The sequence below is a fragment of the Cupressus sempervirens genome, chromosome 1, assembly GCF_028749045.1.
Source record: "Cupressus sempervirens isolate cs-2001-9-10 chromosome 1, ASM2874904v1, whole genome shotgun sequence".
In the NCBI taxonomy this organism is placed as follows: domain Eukaryota; kingdom Viridiplantae; phylum Streptophyta; class Pinopsida; order Cupressales; family Cupressaceae; genus Cupressus; species Cupressus sempervirens.
In genome coordinates, this window is record NC_143118.1 from 241,504,849 (window position 1) to 241,526,732 (window position 21,884).

The following is a 21,884-nucleotide window of genomic DNA, read 5'->3' on the forward strand; positions in this document are numbered from 1 at the left end:
GAAAATTTTGTCAAAAATTACAAAAAAACTTGCATAAATATTATAATAGAAGAGGACATTAATGATCTTTGCAATGGAGGAGTAGATGAATTAGTTGCAACTTCCGTAAGATAAAATTTGTGAGTTCTTATAGAATATGGCATCAATTTGACCTCAATAGGTAATTGTTCTTAATCAATACAATCCAGTGGACTATTATAGATAAATTTAGAGTTCTTGCAGTTGTAGAAGCATGTAGAGGCAACTTAGTCACGTGATAGCTCACAACTTTTGAAGCTATAGGTCTCATGACCAGAAAGGGTAACCTACGTGGTTATGGAATCAACCTAAAAAGAATTCTTAGTAGACATGCCCTTAAAAAATAAGGGATAGAGGTCTAAAATGATAGTTATATCTAAAGATTATGTTTATAACATAGAATGTTCAAAATAGTGAATTCAGAGGAAAATATAATGATAGTTCTAGAAAGAAATCATACAAGAGTGGAGGTTTAGAGAATTGTAAAAAGGGTGCAAGACACAGCTACCAAGAAAAATAAGGGAAGACATGCAATGTCTAGGGGATCAAAGATAAAAATCCCTCATACTATGTCAAAAGGGGTAAGTAATTCTAGAGAAGTTGAAGGGCAAGAACCTGTTGCAAATTCAGATGGAAGCATTATTGGTGAGCCTATGGAACATGTTGAGAGGATAACAAATGTAGAAAGTTGTGGTCCAAATATTTCAACCCAATCTACTAGTTCATCACAATCAAGAATTGAAGAAAACATAGTCAATGGAATAAATGGAAGCTCTGAACATATAAATGGCAATGAAGGTAAAAAAAATTAGAGTTTCACAACCTTACATGTGGTTTGAGCAAGCTTACGAGTCGATCCAACAACAAGATCCCACCATAGTTTCAGACAAGTTTTGTTGGAAACTCTAAGATCTACTTTGTAAATCTAAAGATAAACCTAAGGATAAGATTAAAAAACGTATCTCCCATTGAGTACTTGATGTTGTTTGATTTTATAAAAAATATAAGGATTTTGAAAGATTCATCATCCACATAGTGACACGGGGATGCATCCCTGCCATTTTTTCCCGACGCACTCGAGATGGGAATGCACCTGAGATGTGGGGACAACGTTCTTGTGTCCCCAATGATGCCACCATTGGGTCATCATCTCACCAAGGACAGGGGATGCCCCACGTGCCATAGGGGGATGGGAACAAGACCCTTGAGGAGACAGGAGGATAAGAACAAGTCCCCTGAGGAGACGGGGGGATGGGAAGAAGTCCCTTGATCCCTCTAGGAGATGACTGGGTGTGCCCTATCCAACCAAAAAAAAAAGTTTGGTAATTTTTTTTTAACATGTTTTAATATTCTATTAGGTAGATTGAATATCATATCATGTTTCTCAATGTAATCAACTCTATGATGAGATACTCGTACTTTTCTATTAAAGCATTTATAAGAAAGTATGAGTCATAGATATCAAAAGAAGTTAGAACACTTTCATTTCTCATTCGAGTATTTATAATTTTAATATTTATTGTTCAATGTTCATTGTTCCACTTCCACCTTCAATGTTCAATGTTCCATGTTCATTATCAGTGTTCCATGTTCATGTTCATTGCTCAATGCAATGTTCAAGACTCGAGCATTTAAATTTAAGTAAATTAGTATTTTGCATCTTTATGTCTTATATTGTTATAAATATTTCCATTACTATCATTTTAAGTACCACATGTATAGTATATACAACCCTCCCTCCCACCGGCGTCATCCCCAAATTGACACCCCTTTGTCTCTCCATCCCCCGTCTCTCTGTCCCCCAGGGCGGTGTAACTATAGTCATCGATCAATCCATTGTAATGCAAACCGCTTCCTGAAAGTTGGTTTAAGCGTTGGACATGTTTTAGATGAAAATCCCACTTATAATAGCCTATCAGCTAATTAGAATTCTTATTTGCAACACCTGCACAACAAAAAGAAGGAAATCCTCAATTCTATCCTCGAGCACTTAATATCGTAAATGAAACATCAAACGAAGAAAACATCAGAAATTCAATGAAGCATGCATGCAATATTAGTCTCTTTGATTTTCCTATGCCTAAAACTCCACTTTTCATACTAGCCCAGATGTGTCCAAGGATTATAAAAGGATTGGACTGAGTCAACTGTAGATGGAAGTTGATGATGAACCCCCTCTTAGGTAAATATGATAGAAATAGCATGCAAAGAAAAGTAAGATGAGTCTCGTGAAAATGAGAATGCCTTCAAGTCATCAAACTAATTAGTGCTAGTATTTTGGCGATAATGCTCCAACGAGTTGCAAGATGATGTCTAAGAACACCTAATTGTTTTGCATCCAACTCAACAAATGAATACCATAGCCCACCACGAGCACTCATTCCTTCACAAATACGTATGCTAGTTACACTAACCAGTGCCATTATTTTGGCAATAATGCTGCAATGAGTTGCAAGATTATGCCTAAGTACACCTATAGTTTTCACATCCAACTCCACAAATCAATACCATAGTCCACCGCCAAGCATTCATTCCTATGGAGTGAAATTGATGAACAACCCATGCTTCAAGTGATCATATTGCTATCACTTGCCGTCCACCCTTCCTTGCGAAGGGCATAGTCCCTTGAACTAATCCCCTCCCCAAAGATTGACTTGTGCAACAACACTAGGCTAGTTTGGTCTGTGACATTAGCAAGGTTGCAATGCATTTGAGAATGTCACAGTTTCTGCTCCGTAGACTAACGACTAAACAGAATGTCACGCAGGTGTACCCACACTAGAATGAAAAGCCTAAAGTGTTTATGTTCACTGTGAGTATCAATTTATATCATGTTTATTAATGAGCTTACATATAGATTTTATAAGGTTTAATAATTAATTAATTAGCTCAGAACTTTGATCAAGGGTTGTATTTAATGAAAAATGAATGTTTATTGATCTCAGGTGTAATTGTTGGCCTTTATAGATATAAATGTATCCCTTGAAATTGTAATTGTATGTGTACTTGTGAAATTTCAAATGGTTGTTTATGTTATTACACTAAACTACCCCCACCCACCAACATCAGCCTCCCACAAATGGCATCTACCCAACCCCACACCCGACTACTTATATAACCGCTCCTCGCCCTGCTTTGGGGTGGGAGCCCTATTATTGCATAATAAAAGAAAAATAGTGTGAGATTTTGCAGCCTTAATTCACGGGCATGTCTAATTCATGTGTTTATATCACTAGCAATAGGTTGCAACTATGGTCCCCAAATTGACCAATAAAAAAAAAACCTGAAGAAGCTCATAATCTATTTTTTTGGACTAAAATATAAAGCCTGCTTTGAAGGACCAGCTTCATACGACCTCGTTACAGCTTTGTTTGAAAACATTGCATGAAAATTTACAATGCACGTGATATGCTTTTATTCCTTCTGATATAAACACTAGAGATATCTTCAACAATGCTTAATATATTCCGACACTGCATTACTTCATAATTATGATATTATTCAAATAAACTAGATATTTTAATTCAGAGGATGACCTGAAAATATGTTTCCTAGCCCAGCCGCTGGATAAACATTAATTTTATTTGATTAATTAATTCAAGGATCCCACAGATAGCTCGGATATTTCAGTTCATGTCATCACGTACAAACACAATTTTTTATTGCAGACAAGCGAGAACCTATTCCTTCTACACGCTCAATCAAATTGAGCTAGCAACCATTCTTGCTTGCACACAACAGCAAGAAGAGTTGTGAGCAATTAGAGAATCTGTCATGGTTACATTTGCTGGTATTGTCAACTTTAATACAAATACAGAGTTCGAACTGCATTATCATCATGATGTTTGCATATGATAAACTTTTCTCTTTGCCACAATCAATGGCATGATTCAATGGACAAACTAGACATAAAAATGAGGTTGCAGATAGCCAAATAACCGAAAAAATGGAATATTTTGGAATTCCTTTTCTGGCATGAAAACATTTCTGTGCTTGAGTGCCTACTTTTCACTCTTACCAAATAATGAAGCCACGCTCCATTTTTTTGATTTTTCACTATCAGATTCTTCCTTTTTTTCACCTCTAACCTTCTCAAGAACTTTTTGTAAGCTCCAGTCTCCCCTGTCTTTTTTCTCTTCTGTGTCTGCATTAAGGGTAATTTTCGACTGTTGTTTATGGCTAATGCCACCTCCACTGCCACCTTGACCACTTGCATCATCCAATCCTCCTTCTCCCTTAGGTCCTGCATTAACAAGTGTCAAGTGCAATAATTTATTACATGCGACATTTATTTAACCTTCCTCGGAAGAATAAAGTTCGTCAAGCATTACATGAAATGATTTTGATTTCCCTAAAACAAGTTATTAGTATACAGTAGCAGTAATAATTTAAGAGCATAGCCCAAGTAAAAAGAAAAAGATTCACTAAGGTCAACAGATTAAATATAAAATGATGTGTTTGATAATGCCTCAGATACAGTAACAAAGCGATTGTGGTCTATTAAAAAAAGAGGTAACCAAAATTTTCTATACAGAGCAAGCTATTATAAATCTGAAGAAGGCAACACATAAGCAGTCAAGGTCAAATCAAACTGGCATTTCGCCCCCAAACCATATCCATAGCAACCGAATAGCTATTGCATTAATTTAAGTGCCATAGCAGAAGGCAGTGAAAATTTCTTTCTTTTAGAGTACTGCATACGTAGCATACAATCATCCAAAACCATGCATAATGTATTTCAATAATTTAAAAATAGATTCAACCAATGCATTCATCTATCCATACCAAAGCATGTTGAAATTGAAATCTGGGCGAGTCTTAGACAAGTGGCTCTGATTGTCTTTAAGTAATGGAACCTAAATCTCATTTTTACTCTCTTTTATTTGTAGAATCAAGATTTCTCTCGGAGATATTGAAGATTATGAAAGCCATCAAATTTGTTTTCTGAAATGTATTTTGAATTGAGTCTTTTATAGAAAACATTTTTATCGTGTTTCTCATTTAAATATTCCTCTGATGGATAACTTACTCGAGGAAGTTGTCCCTTACTAACAAAATTACTAGACAGAAAACGTTATTGTTGTTCTAAGTGATTGAAGGTTTTCTTTCAGGACAATTTAGTGTTATAAATTTAACTCTATGCGATAAGGACAATTATTTGTTATACCACAGAATCAGATATATAATACTTCTTGCACTTATCATCCACAGAGATTTCATCTCTGATTTACCTTAATAAGTTAAACAAGGCATGTATTTCCATATATTTCTTCCACATAAATTTTTGCTAAAGCTCTCATAAAGTTGAAATACATTTCACAAAAATTCCCAACTTCCAATTTTTCACCTTGTGAGGTCTGTCTTATGAGCAGCAAATTATCTCTCCATCTGCCATGTTGCAGGTTCTACATAAACATCCCAATCTACAAACCCAACCTGATCAGTATATGAAAGTCAGTCATTACCAATTATCCCACGGTGATTATTAACCAATAACCCTTCCACAAACTGTTGAAATTCAAAAAAATCGGTTGCTATTGTGATAAAAATGGAGGAAAAAAAAGTTCTATATGAAGACAATTTAATTGCTTAAAGACAGAGTGAAGGGATGCAAGATTTTACACCATGAATATTTGAATATATAGTTTTTTCATTAGTTTTCAGATCATTGATTGCATTGTACAAATTGTAGTATTTTATTCTGCCAGATCAGGATTAGTATCAATGCTGAAGAGCTCCAACAATTGTCCAATTGTGATGTCTATGAAGAAAAGCTTACAGTTCTTCAGCTGTTATTTTCTCTCAGTTGCAGTTTCTTGATAATGATGCTTTGACATCTAGCATCATTGCTTCTTAGGAAGCTGAGTTTCTCTTGCCATTTTCTTAAGGTTGCATTTTTTTCGTTTTCCACCTCATTCTGAAGGTGCATAAGGAACCTCTCATTGGGAGGCCCATCTGGTGCTATTGCAATTTTATGCTAAAGCCTGCCAGCAAATGGCTGCATCACAGTATCACACTACTCACCATTTAGCTTCGTCAAAGAAATCACCTCATGGATTTGTCAACCATGATCAGGGATGTTCATGATAGCAGATTTCCTCTATATTTTCTCCTCTTTTACCTGCAATGTTATTAGTCTCTACAATGACATTCATACTGCTATTGGATTGACTGTGCTCAGTTTTTTTTGTCAAGATGTGTAATATGCCCTTTCTAATTACTTTAGTTTCAATCCCTAGCACACAGAATATAAAAATTGCATAATTAATTATTAATAAGAATTCCTGATTTTTTACAATCTGGATAAAAATTAATTTATTAAATTGCTTGGCATATCTAAAATTCTGCCTAGACTTGTATCGGGTATTATTTCTACAGTAATGCTAATCTTCTTCAAGTCTACAACAGTTTATGGCATTCGGTAAATAATTCCTTATGCCTGAGTCGAGTTTTCATCCACAAACTCAGCTAGGAAAATAACAGTGTGAAGTTTCATCAGGTTAAGTGAACCCCAGTTCCATGCTCCAAAGGAGTAGAAAATAGAAGATATATTCTTCACAAAGTTCCCGTCTCCATTTTAGTGTCTCGTATATATCTTTTTTCCCTTCAATGGTCATGATTATTCACATGCTCCTTGATCTATGATAAAATTAAGACTCTAATTTTATATTTTACAATTATATTATATTATTTTATAATTTTAATTTATTAGTATTACAATCCCTTTTCAAAAGGGGTAACTACAAAATTTCTTCCCTCTTGTGAAATGTGGCCTCAATATTTGTCCAGTAGAACTGGTTTTTACACAACACCAGTTGCAATTTAACAGCAAATTCTTTCATCAATCTTATGGGACAGCCCTAGGCACCAATTTTTGTTGTTGTCTATGGTTGGTTTTTAATTGGTACTTTCTGAAGGATCAAACTGCTCAGTCTCTTTGCATAAATCGTCTCACATATTTCATACAGTTTATAGATGATGTTGGAGTATGGAATAGCATTCTGTTTAATTTGTGTTGGAAATAAGCCACACCCTGATCAACGATGGTCTGGCTGAGAGAGATAGTAGCTTGGTAGTGCACTCCAACAATTTGCAAATATTAATTTTGGTTTGGGCCTCATGCTTTGGAAGAATTAGCATTACTTGTAACTATAGGAGATGCAGTCAAGGGAGGAGAGGTCTCCAAAGGAGATGTCCACCCTTGCAGCTGTAAACACCACAATGAAATGACAAATCAAGCAACAATAACACCAGAAACATAAGGAAATTGAACTTCAATTATCATCAAGTTGGGCTGCAAATGCAGATTACAGATTTAGGACATGAGCCTTATTTTCGATCTTCCTATCAGATCTTTTGGCTAATCTTCCTACTACCAAGCTACTACCCTGAATGCTCTTTCTAAACAAGAACTACTACCCTAATTATATACAAGTCGCCAGCCACGAGTCAGCTTATCCAATCGACAATTTCCAAAACAAAGAAACGTATTACAATAATATAGGTCAGAGCCTAAATCCAAAAGAACACCCCCAACTAGATACATCGTAGTGCGCAAACACACAAGGGGGTTGGCCACATGTATAACAACATAGAGCAATGAACCAATTAGCATCAGATGTTGTAAATCTCCACCACAAGCTGAATCTCGTTACCCTAGTTGTTAGAACAAGAAAGCAAATATAGGACTGGACCGATCATAAGATATCTTCATCTGGAAACATCAGATTGAGTTGCGAAGCTAGACATAGGATCTCCATGATGTCTAGATCACACCATAAGGATTTGTAATAACCCTCCTCAAATCTGCCCTCAAAAAATGCTGATGAAAGCTCAAGGAATTTCATCAAACAATTCACATGCAAGGGACGTATGACTGATATAGTATTTCAGCCAGCTTCAAATGATTTTTTTTTCAATTTGCATCAATGAGAATCTTGTGCTAGAAGACTACAATGGACTACACAATAACCTAACATGAGTGTGCTACTAATTTTGACAATATTCAGTGCATATATATGATCTAAGCATGAGAAATGAACACCTACAGCCAACTAGCATTTTTACACACAGTTGGTATGCAAACCAACTAGCTGATAAATAATGATATTAAATTGCTTAAATGACACCAACAACTATTATCTTCTTAATTGCAATGAAAAATAGAATGCTCATGAAATATGGCCAAGACTTTGGCATTTACATGGATTACAAAATGATAATGCTGGTATAATGCACACTTACAGCTGAAAGCTTATAACACCCTAAAAAGCAATACTAACAAAAGAACCTAGTTGTAGATAGCTGTAATAATCTCCTTCAATGCTGCCCCTTCTGCTTTGCTTTTTTCGAACTGCTTTTTCGGCCTGCTTTTTCGGTTCTGCTTTTTCGGACTGCTTTTTTGTGCCCGCTTTTTCAGCCTGTTTTTTCGGTTCCGCTTTTTCATATCTGCTCTTTCGGATTGCTACTATGTTGAATCTCAAGACCATATCTTTCAATGGCGTCAAGATTTCCAGCTTGAAGGGATTTCGTCCTTCAAACTATTGAGACATAATCTCTAGAAAATTCCCCAATTTCTTTGATATTTCCAAGCATGAATAAATGAGAGCTATCCTCTTTCTTTTAATCCCTTCCTCACTTGCTCCACACTTCCGTCTTGCCAATATGGGATAATACATGAGTTTTAATATTACTTCTTTTTTTCTTTTTACAAAGTCCATGCATGTACTAACAAGGGGGACTCTTGATTTTTTATAAAGTGACTTTATGAAACATTAGACTATTTAATTTAAATAGTCACTTTACTGTTGTAACTTCAAACATTAAAATAATATACCAAATAAACTCGACATCCCACATATAATAGCTCATCAGAAAGAGCCCAACAAAACGCATCTCATCCTATCACTGAAAATTGAAGGCACTGCATCCCCCTATTGGCTTACTAAAAATAGTAAGTCTTTCTGAAAACCCAACAAACGAACTCCGTTTGGCCTGTAATTAAATTTGACTAGGCCAAATAACCTCAAGATCCCTTTTGAAGTCCTGGTTAGCCCTCGGGACCATACAAGAATGGGCTAACGACAACATACCTCCAAACTGGCTAAGTGGGGGATCACATAAGATAACAAGCTAGTCGGAATGTTTGCTACCTAGAACACAAGAAATTGCCCAACTGAAACAGAAAACATAAAACATAAGGAATATATTTTTGGGTGATGCAAGATTGCCAACTACCCAAGATGCTCCTGCATCAAACACCTCGGGCGAATAGAAGATGTTCCATAAGAGGAACTTATGAATATTGGACAGGATTCAACATATAAATCCCATACTCATTCTTTATCCATAAGTCTTCCTCATCAACAAGGTACATTCTTTGCAAATGGTTGTGCCAACTATGCAAATCCATAAGCCCATTAGAATACCTACCATCATTAGGTACGATTCTGCTATTGATTTCACAACTCTGTTCTGATTTTTCAACCTACACAAATTGCTTTTACCTTTGCTTCTCCCATAGCTAATAAACAATGTTTGCTTTTTCTTCTGTCGCCGCTTGATTCCACCACTGCACTGTTCATCAACTTCTTTTCTTTTGATATACTCACAAATAGTTGTGCCAACTATCTAAACCCACAAGCCCAATAGAATACCTTCCATCGTTAGGTACAATTCTACTATTGATTCTACAACCTCTACTCTGATTTTTTAACCTACACAAATTACTTCTACATTTGTCTCTCCCAAAACCAATAACCAATGTCTGCTTCCTCTATTGTTGCTTGATTCTGTTAGAGTAATAAAGTATTTTCTTATTAATTAAATCATATTGATTTAATTATTAAGTCACTTATTATCTCGAGTTTACTTAAGCTAAACTTTGGGCATATAATAATTAATTCTTTTATTAATTATTATCATGCAACCTAGGTTAGTTACCTATTAGGGTTTTGATCTCCTTTATAAGGATGATCTTTCTTTGTAATTTATTCATTCACTTTTGATTATAGCAATCTCTTTTTTTGCTCATCAAGAATGTCTCATCTATGGATCTAGTAATTCCAGCCTCCATAGCATTTTGCTCCTCTTCTGTGATGGGTGTTTGCATGTAGGTGATTCTTGGGAGCTGTGGGGTTGATCTTTCATCAACTTCAACATGGTATCAAAGCTCCAGATTTCATGCCCCTATTTTGTTTATGGAAGGTCAGGCTTGGCTTTCAAATCTGTGTTTTTTCTTTCAGAGGGTTTCATTTTTCAAAGTTATTTTGTATTGAATCTGAGGATCACTGATTTTTGGGTCACACTGAACTCAAACGGACATCACCGTTGAGCTCAGAGTGCCAAAAAACCCCTATTTTCATTTAAAATTTGTCCAATTTGGACACAATTAAAATCTAAGCCAAAATAATATTGCTTCCAGATGTGGTACGTTTCCCGAGGTGGCGATTTTCTAATTTTGGCACATAGATTGAGATTTTTCAACTCAAAAGTCGAGATTATTGGGCACACAAATTGAGATTTTTGGCACATGCTGAAATTTTTGGCACACAAATCGAGACAATTTTGGTACAAACTAGCACACTTCCCAAGGTAGTTTATGGTACTAGTTAACACATTTTTCAAGACATTTTGGCACGGATCTCAAGGCGGCAAATTTTTTTTGCCCTTCTAACACTTTTTTTGACTTGCATGTGGTTTTTTGGCCATAACTTGTTCATCCAAACTCCGTTTTTTGCAAATGAGATATCGCTAGAAAGCTGATTCTAAGCCTGTCGTGATGGTGTAGTTTATTTGGACTTTTGATGTTGTTTGGTTGGTGGTTTATGCAATAAAAGTCAGAGGTTCTATTTTGCATTTTGAGAGACATATCATGAGGCATTCTATTTTCCAGATTCTGCTCCAGGCACATCCTATTCAGTTTTTTTTGCTTTTTTGCATTCTGGTGGATATTTTGGTTGTTTCAAGTCTGAAGATCCATTTTGCTTTTTTAGATGATTTTTCATAAGTTGTACTATCTTTTGTATCAGCCTTATGTCTCTTTTGATCTTTGTTGACATCTTGTTGTAGTATTTTTGCAAATGCACTGAGATAAAGTGCCACTCTATTTTATTTTGAGATCTTACACATCTTTGTGTTTTGTTGTACTTGCACTACATTATAAAGTGCCTTGGAGGGTTTCATGTTGGCCATATTAGCCATCTTCCTTTGTCAAGTGAGTGTTCTTTCCATGACATTAGCCTCATGATGTGTCGATGACACGTGCCATTATAGGTGTTTGTACTTCTTTTGCACTCTCGATGTTCCTGGTTCTTTTTGCAGGAGATATTGCATTGAGTTTCAGCGTTTATGTCTTACCTCTCAGCATTATAGGGGGGTTATGTTGGTTCTATTGCTTTCTTGGTTCAATGGAGTGAGCTATGTATTCAGTATTTGATTCTATGTACTAGGTGATTGTAGTGGCTGGATACCTATGCATTTCGGTGAGATGGATCATTTACCATATAGACATCCTTTCATTCCTTTTTTTGGAGGCCATAAAGATACCTTCCATCTTCGATTGATCAACTCTTCAGACTTAGTCTTCTCTACCTAGCCATGTTCCATACAGTGGATGTTCTTTAGATCAGCAGTTTGGCAGTGGTTGTAGCTTCATGCTTCAGTGGTGTTCTTCATGATCATCTTTTGTTCCTATCTTCTAGGAGATTCCCTAGTTTGGAGGCTTCTTTAGTCCTTTACTAGTTCTTTCAACATTCTTTCCATCTCTTTTTGGAGTAGGGTTTTTCCCATGTGGTTTTCTCTATTTCTCCTCGTTTCAGAAATTTGGTTTTGCTTGGGTACCTCATTAGGCCTTGTTGCCGGGACCCAAATTTACTTTCAGTAGTAGTTTCTAGGTTTTTAGCTACTCCCTAAGTTTATCTTAAGGGGGGGTGTTAAAGTAATAAAGTATTTTCTTATTAATTAAGTCATATTGATTTAATTATTAAGTCACTTATTATCTCTAGTTTACTTAAGCTAAACTTTGAGCATTTAATAATTAATTCTTTTATGAATTATTATCATGCAACCTAGGTTAGTTACCAGTTAAGGTTTGATCTCCTTTATAAGGATAATCTCTCTTTGTAATTTATTCATTCACTTTTGATTATAATAATCTCTTTTTTTGCTCATCAAGAATGTCTCATCTATGGATCTGGCAATTCCTACCTCCATAGCTTTTTGCTTCTCTCTTTTGTGACAGGTGTTTGCATGCAGGTGATTCTTGGGAGCTGTGGGGTTGATCTTTCATCAACTTCAATAAATTCCACCATTGGCATTGCTCATCAACTTCTTTTCTTTTGATATACTCACAAGATCCTACTTCTTATCTGATCTCACTTTAGTAACTTATTATTGCAACATCCTCCAGTTGTCATCAGCCTTCAACTCCACCAGTTTAGATCCATCCATCAATTCCTTCAACAACTGTACAACCTCAGAAACCTTCTTAACAACCTGTTGCAAATCCATCACCTTCTCAACTAAAACAGTCTGATCCTCCAAGGTGTAAGTCCTCATCACACTTAGGTTCTTAGATTTCCTTCCTTTCTCCTCCAAAGGAATTAAAGTGAACTACCTGTCATCCTTCACAATAGAAAGAATATTCCTTCGACAATCATGAATAGCTCCAACATTATACTGTCAATGTCTTTCTAACAAAACATAGCAAGCACTCATGTTAACCATATCACACAATACATCATCCCTATATGTTCCAATATTAAACTTAACCCATCATTGCTCTTTAACCTGCACCATGTGACTATCCGAAAACTAACTTATCACATAAGGACAAGGATGTTTGAGTCTCACCAACCCAAGTTTCTGCCATCTCCTCTGAGACTAAATTATCAATACTACCACCATCCATAATCACCTTGCATTATTTTCCTTCTAATTTGTAAACAATTTGGAGTGAGTGCCTTCGCAAGCTCTAGTTCCTTCTTACTTAACATAACTCTCTTGAACATTAGAGATTTTCCCATCTTAGGTGTCTCTTTCAACAAGTTCATCTTCATCAACTTGTTCCTCATATGCCACTAGGTTATGTTTTCCCTTGCTAGAACCAACAGAACATCAGAAAGCTCTATGTCCAACATTTCCACATTTGAAACAAATACCTTTGAATCCTCTGTTGCCACTGCCTCGTCCATGAATCTTCTGATCAATTTCCTTTTCAATCACAAGTTTATCCTTGCTCTTATCACCAACTAACTTATCCCTTACATTAGGAATATCTTGTTTTCTCTTCACTTATCTTCTGCCTTCAGAGCATACTGATAAGCATCTTCAATTGTACTAATCCTCAGCGTACTTAACTCATCTTAAATGTTAAGTCTCAAACCATTAACATACTTAGCCACCTTCTCCTTAGATGATTCTTAGTGTCCAAATCTGATTGTCATCTTGTAGAAGTCTTTGGTATATTCCTTAATTGTCAAATCCTTTTGCTCTAGATTTTGCGATTTTGTTAACAATTCCAATTCACAATCCTTCCGTATGAACTTAGCCTTAAGTTTAGAAACAATAACTCTCCACCTAGTAACCTTAGATTCGCCATTATCTTCTCTATTCTTCTGTACTTCTTTCCACCATAAGGCAACATGACCCTCAACTTAGTTTGTGCTAACCCAACCTTCTGTAGATCCTTAACAACTTCAAGCTCAAAATAATCTTCTAGTTCATTAATCCAATCTATCAAATCTTTAGGATGTAAAGAACCAAAGAAACATGCAACATCCATTCTATGACTCTTACCCATTTGGATCATAGTTCTCAATAATCTTTCTTCTTTTGCACGGATCTCAACTTCAATTATCTCAAGATCTTCAGTAACTTCCTCAAATTCATTTTCAGTCTCATGGTTTCTCCTAACCCCAACCAAAGCATTTCGGATCTTGGTCCTTATCTCATTTTTGAATTACTCCATCACTTGCTCTAGCCTTCTAGTGTTCATTCTTTTGGCGACATCCTTGCAAACATTAGGAGTCTTCTTCTCAACTTCCTCAACTTCAGCAATCTGATCACAAGTGTTAATTGCCTCGACATAACCAGGCAATCATTCTTTGAAAATCACCAACTTGCCCTTCAATCAATCCACCAACTCTTCCTTTGTGCAACCCTTTGCAATTGTAGGTTAGATTCGTCTTCTACCACCCTGCAACTAGGATCTCTAGAGTTCACAATCTCTAGAACTTAACCTAATTGATTCCTATTTGCTGGACTTTGTTTGCCTATCATTTACAACCAACGGCAAATCCTATCCCAAACCCCTTGTGCTAACCTCTTGTTGATGTAGGTCAAATCCTTGATTCTGCCACCTAACAAACAACAAGTCTACAACTGCGCAAGATCAGGAACTTGGATCTTCAAATGTAAGATCGCAACCAACTCTGATACCATCTAATCCAGGCAAGGGAGAGATCTACAAAGGAGATGTCCAACCTTGCAGCTATACACACCACAACAGAAATGACAAATCAAGCAACAATAACACCAGCAATATAAGGAAATTGAACTTCAATTATCATCAAGTTGGCCTACAAATGCGGATTACAGATTTAGGACATAAGCTTGATTTCCGATCTTCCTATTAGATCTCTTGGCTAACCTTCCTACTACCATGTTACTACCCTAAATGCTCTTTCTAAACAAGAACTGATACCCTACTTATATACAAGACCCTCAGCCACAAGTCGAGTTATGTGATCAATAATCTCCATGATAAAGAAACACATTCCAAAAATATAGGTCAAAACCCAAATCCATAATAACACCCCCAATTAAATACACCATGCGTGCGAGCACACAAGAGGGTTAGCCTCATGTATAACATAGAACAATGCACCGATTAGCATTGACTATCGTGACTCTCCACCACAAGCCAAATCTCGCAGTGGTCGGTAAATGTATCATGTAGCCGACGGGTAGAGTAGTATCCGAATGGGTGCGTGACACTTGAGTCACCCCTTCAGAAAGGTATATGTACACGTTCGAGATGGACTTTGGAATCATCGTGGTAGTCATCATTGATCATTGTAGTCATTGTAATCGGATTGTAATCTACAAGTGCATACATGAATAAAGTACCTGTTCTAAATTGAATCATGTTATACATGTGTTGAACTTCTTACCCTATGCGGTAAACATTTGGTGCCGTTGCTAGACGTACCTGGAACGAAGGAATGAAGATTAATGCCGAATTTGCCAAACAAGGATCGAAACAAGGTAAAAGATAAAAATGAACTAAGTACAGCAAAAGAAATTTTAATTTTAACACAACAAGCAGAGCGTAGGCAGAGACTTCAGCAGATTGCCGAGGGGCACCGAAGGGGTGAAGAGGCACAGACGGAGGGAGTGCACTCACCTAGTAGGCTGAGGAGTGCCGAAGAATTGTTGGAAGAATCTCGACAACACTTGAATTTGGTGGAGGAAACAAGGGAAGAATTCCTTAACCTGTATACATCGAGGGGAGAGTGTCTGAACGGAAGGGAAACAACTCGCACGGCTCGGAGTGCCGAGGGAGTACGAGCGTGGAGTGATCTCTTCGTTCCTGATACACTGGACGAACGGATATAGGCGGAGAATAGAACGTCACTTGAAGACTTTTCACCAGACAACGCAGTTGTTGGGAACAAGACTGTTATCCAAAACAACGCGGGAGCACAGAACAACACGGGAGTCCAAAACAGCGCGGGAGCTCAGAATAGTGCGGGTACACAAGTACCTCAGAATCAAACGCAAGTAACGATGGCTGGCCCTAAAGAAAAGTTACCCAAGTTTCACGGTGATGGTTCAGCAAACCCTATCAGACATTGTAAAACGTGTGAAACCATATGGACAGCAAATGGTGTGACGGATGAGGATGATTGGGTAAGACAATTTCCAGCGACCCTACGGGATGTGGCAATAAATTAGTTTTCTGACATTAATCCTCAGAAACTTAATACATGGGAGAATGTTAAAAAAGAATTTATAACAAAATTCAGATTACTCCAAGATGATAATGAAATAGTGGCAGAAATCTACAACACCAAACAAGGAAAGAATGCGACAGTCCGAACCTATGCCAGGCGACTAAAAGAATTGATCAGAAAGATGGAGAGTCAATCCACTGATGGGCTGAAAAAACGGTGGTTCGTGGAGGGGCTACGGCCGGCTCTTAAAAAGAAAATGAAGATTGTACCACCGGCATCGTACACCGATGCGTATACTCGTGCCATGGATTTGGAAAGCGAACAAAAGATGAGTAAGAAGAAGCATAAATCCTCTGATTCGGATGATTCATCCTCGAAAAGCAGTAGTAACAACGAGGAATCAAACAAGAAGGTGAAAGCACTACAGAAAGACATGCTTCCGATGATGAAAGAATTCAAAAATTTGAAAAAGAATCCGGATACAGTAAAAGGAGAACTGTGGTGCACAGATTGCAAGGAGGACGGCCATACGAAGGGTTCATGCCCGAAGAAGCAATTTTGTGACATCTGCCAAGTGCCGAGGCATTCCCTAAAAGAGTGCTCGTTTAACTTGAAAGCAAAAGGACACCAGCAGGTGTTACTAATGCAGGAAGCATCGAACAATAGCAATAACACAAGCAATGATGCAACTTCAAGTGGCTATCGAAATAATAATAGACGCGAAAGGGGTGGAAATAATAACAATAACAATGGAGGCCTGAGTAGAATACAATATGATGCGAGTGGACGGCTGATGATACAATGTCGGGCATGTAATCTTTGGGGTCACTTTGCGAGGGACTGTACTATGAAAGAGACGCCGCAGCTACTGTGCAGATAGTGTGGCTCGGACGACCATGAAGATTCAAAATGTCCAAAACAAGGCGTAAATTTATTAAGTATTGAAACATGTGATGAGAATGTGTTGGCGATCACGCGGGAGCAGGCGAGGAAAGCAAAATATCTAAATGTGGAAGAAGAGAAAGAGAGGTCACAAAAAGCCCGAACAGAGATAAAGAAGCAGATGAAAGCGGAGAAGTCACAAGTAAAAGACACTGCTGAAACTCCGAAAAGAAACTTGGCAGAACAAAGCATGGTGAAACAAATAATGCAAACAGAAGTGTCAATTAAATTAAATGATCTTCTTCTCACCATGCCACAGCTGCGTACGGCTATTATAAATATGACACTATCCTCGAGAGTGACAGAGGGAGCAAAGGATAGTAAGGAAACAACCTCGGCAACAGCAGCAACAGACCCGATGTTACTAGCACTTATGACAGGTAGACACCTAGCAGTGGTGGAGATGGGCATTCTGGGTACGGTGCTAACGGATACAATAGTAGATGGAGGATCGAGAGTGAATGTGATGTCGGAAGATATCTAGAAAAAACTTGGACAACCAACACTATGGCCACCCATCTTTCAATTACTAACAGCAGATCAACATGGGATAAAACCCTTGGGCACTCTGATGGCATAGCCGGTAACAATTGGGACAACCATTTTTACTGGATTTCATGGTCATCTCACTAAAGAGAAGAGGGTACGACGCCATCCTAGGACGGGGGTGGTTGGTGCAAACTAAGGTAAAGCATGATTGGAAAAGGAACACCCTATCGATGGAGAAAGGAGGTAAGAGATTTATAATTGATTTGCATACACAAATGATAGGAGAAGAAGCAGCATTGTCGGACTTAGAAGGCGAAGGCGAGAATGACGACGAAGGGCAAAAAAGGATGGAACCAGATGATGAAGGGGCGCTGAGATTAGAAGGAGGATCAACCGATGACGACTTAGATTCCGTGAATGGACTGCTACACTGGCAAATGGAGGACTATGAGGTCTTTCCGAGCTGCAATATTTTGAGTATCGAGGAAGGAAGAGAAGGCCATGAGTTTCCGAAGGAGTACCGTGAACTGAAGGAGGGGGAAGCGCAGGTGGATGAAACACTTGCCCATATGTTCAATAAAGATAAACCAATAAAGTATGAAGAGCCGACAGTGAAAACAATGAACTTGGGTGATGAGGAAAATCCGAAAAACATTCTGGTAGGAGACGATTGAAACTCAGTATTAAAGGCGGCAGCATTCAGAATATTCATGGAGTACAAAGATGTTTTTGCTTGGACATATAAGGACTTAAAAGGAGTACCACCAGAACTATGTGTCCATCGGATACCATTAGTCGAAGGTGCAGTACCAGTACGGAAGAGACCGTACCAAATGAACAAAAACTATGCAGCGCGGGTCACGAAAGAGATTGATAGGATGCTAGAGGCTGGTATCATCTTTAAAGTGCAGACAAGTGAGTGGATATCACCGATCGTGATATCCTTGAAAAAGGATACGACACAGATAAGAATATGTGTGGATTTTCGATGCCTAAATGCCGTGACAATTAAAGACCCGTTCTCGATACCGTTTACAGATAGCATTTTGGAGGAAGTGTCGGGGCATGAAATTTACTCATTCATGGACGGATTCTCGAGGTATAATCAGATATCCATCGTTGAGGAGGATAAATTAAAAACAACATTCATTGTCGAGGATGGAGTATATGCATACAACAGGATGCCGTTCGGATTATGTAATGCTCCGGCGACCTTCCAAAGGATTATCCTGTATATATTTGATAAGATGTCTATTGGAAATTTTAAGGCATTTTTAGATGACTGGTTGATTTTTTGCACAGAAGACAAACACATAACAGCGTTAGGAGAGTGTATGGAGAGGTGTAGGAGAGCAAGATTAGCATTGAACTTGAAGAACTGCAGGTTCATGGTGCCACAGGGGAAGCTGCTCGGGCATATAGTTTGTAAAGAAGGATTGAAGACGGATCTAGACAAGGTTAGCGTAATCTTAGAGATGCCATCCTCGACGGATGTGTCGGAAGTGAAGTCATTTTTGAGGCACATCATTACTACCGAAGGTTTATTAAAAACTATGCAAAATTAGTTTATCCGTTGGACAAACTCACCTGCAAGGGTGAACCTTACAGATGGGAAACTGAGCAAAATGAAGCCTTTGAGGGATTGAAGACAAGGTTGGCTACGGCTCCAATTTTGGCTTATCAGAATTGGGATAAAGAATTTCATGTCCATGTAGATGCCTCAAATTATGCCATCGGAGTGACACTAGCGCAGACTGGCGACCACGGGTTGGACCAACCAGTATACTTTGCAAGTAGATTGTTGTTGAAGGCGAAGAGAAATTACAATACCACAGAGCGAGAGGCGTTGGGGATGGTATATGCAGTACAGAAGTTTAGACACTACTTGTTGGCTACTCCATTTGTGTTCTACGTAGATCATCAGGTGTTACTCTACTTGGTCAATAAGCCGATTATTCAAGGAAGAATAAGCTGATGGTTGTTATTATTACAGGAGTTCACATTTAAGATCGTGGTACGGCCAAGGAAGAGTCATGTGAGTGCAGATCACCTATCAAGAATAAAATCAAGGGAGCCACCTGAAGGAGTTAATGATGATTTTCTAGATGCGCAACTTTTTCAGGTTACAGTACTACCAACCTGGTACACATGCATTGGAGAATATCTATTGATGAGGCAGTTTCCAAGCAACATGCCACCAAACGAAAGACGGAAATTGGTGCTGAGAAGTCGGACATTTCAGTTAATCAATGGACTATTGTATAAAATGGGATCGGATCAAATTCTAAGACGGTGCGTCCTTGAAGAGGAAATTCCGAAAGTACTGAAGGAAGCACACGAAGGCCCGACGAGAGGGCACATGGGGCCGGATACTACTGCGCGCAAGATACTTTTGGCAGGGCTATGGTGGCCGACGGTATACAATGACGCCAGGGAGTGGGTCGTTGCGTGTGATACATGCCAACGGGTCGGGAAACCATTGAAGAGAGATTTTATGCCTCTAAATCCCTCGCACGCACAAGAACTTTTTGAGAGTTGGGGACTGGATTTTATTGGACCGCTGAAGGTGAGTAAAACAAGGTGCCAATACATTGTGGTAGCAACAGAGTACTTAACTAAATGGATGGAGGCACGTGCGTTACCAGACAATTCTGCAGTCAACATAGCAAAATTTTTATATGAACAAATTATTACAAGGTACAGGATCCCACTCAAGTTGACAAGTGATCGGGGAGGACATTTTGTTAATCACGTTATCAGAGTGCTCACTACTCATTTCAAAATTTACCATTCATTGTTGAGTCCATATTATCCAAGGGCTAACGGACAGGCCGAAGCAACGAACAAAATTTTGGTGGGAGTGATTTATAAATCCTGTGCGGTTGAGGGAGAAGACTAGGAAGAGAAGTTACTATCTGCTCTATGGGCGTACCGTACCTCATATAAAGTAACTACAGGACACACCCCGTTCCAGCTATTGTACGGATAGGAGGTAGTGGTGCCGACAGAATTCATGGTACCAAGTTTAAGGATAGCGATCGAGAATAAACTAGGCGACATGGAGAGCTTACGGGAGAGACTGTACAATCTGAACAAACTTGATGAGTGGCAGTTGCAGGCGCAGTGGGCCATCGAAGTTACACAAACAAGGAGGAAGGCATGGCACGACAAGTACTTAAAATTAAACAACTTTCAACCCCGTCAATTAGTACTGAAGTATAATGGATGGAACGAAATAAGGCTTGGAAAATTTAAAGTTAAATGGGTTGGACCGTAAAAAATACGGGTAGTTGGATATAACGGAGCAATTAAATTATGGACACTGGACAAAAAAGAAATACCAGATGCCGTGAATGGATCAAAGTTGAAAATATACAGGGAAAGGAGGGATCCTCCGCAGACAAATAATTGAACGAAGAAAAGATGTCTGTAAATAATGTATATATGTATAATATTAAAGTCGAATATAGTTTTAAAATGTCAAGTGCTAAGCTATAGTTGTAAAAGTATGAAGTGATAAAACAATGAAACATGAAGCATAAAACGTATTGAAATTTTGAATATTAAATGGGGGGAACAAAAGCCTATAGTACGACCTTAGAAGACATCATCAGAAGAAAAAGTATGAAGAAAAACGGAGCAAAATAACAAAATAATAATAAAGGGAGAAAACAATAATAAAGTGAGTTTACAAAGAATTGAAAAGGAGTCTTTGATGATCGTACGGCCTTCCTTTATGACCGTACAGACTCAAGGCTTATGTAATGCAAATTTAAAAAAAAAATACTGTACTACCTCAAAGTAGTAAAGTTGTAACTAATGAGTAAAAGAAAGGACCATATGACCTTTGGTGTCTAAAGAAGATTATAAAGAAAGACTGTATGGCTAATTGCCAGAAGCCAAGACTCCGTACGGACTTGGAAAATATTGAAGGTGAAACCGTATGGCTAGACTAAAGCAAGGAAGGGTGAACTGAAGTTCGTACGGCCAGAGGACGAATTAAAGACCATACCACTTTCTGTTCAAAGCCCGTACAGGATACCATACGACAAAGAGGAGCACATCAAAACCTCTGTACAGTGATACCGTACGACTGACAGTAGCAAGATCAAAGAAGACATTACCGTACGGTGATAGAGCAAGTGCATAAGAAATCTAGAATGCTTGGTTACACCAGAGAACTAGAAGAAAGACATTTAGTTCTAGCGAAATCAAGTTCTAAAGACTCAAAAAAAAAAAGGCAAATGGTCTTGATGCCATAGCTGGGAATAACCAGATAAATATTGCATAATCCGTACGATGACAAGCAGCAGGTAAATAGAATAAAGGGAAGTCCGTATTGAAGAGGAATAAAGTCTGTATGGTAGAATCAAAAAGGAATTCAAATAAGCCATGAGTTGGAGCTGTACGGATCAGGAAACAGGAAAATTAGAGCAGTACAGAAGGGGAGTTGAAGAGATCAAAAACTAAGAGTCAAAC

At 38.0% G+C, this 21,884-nt stretch overlaps 1 protein-coding gene across 1 annotated transcript in view; it reads right to left on the bottom strand.

Moving 5' to 3' along the window:
• Positions 1-3,582: 3,582 nt before the first annotated feature.
• LOC149577063 (uncharacterized) overlaps positions 3,583-21,884 on the bottom strand; it is a 75,938-nt gene continuing 57,636 nt past the window's right edge. The window contains exon 4 of the mRNA XM_089821880.1: positions 3,583-4,261. Coding sequence (XP_089678006.1) covers positions 4,020-4,261 — 242 coding nt within the window. The 3' untranslated portion in view covers positions 3,583-4,019. The remainder of the gene's footprint in view (positions 4,262-21,884) is intronic.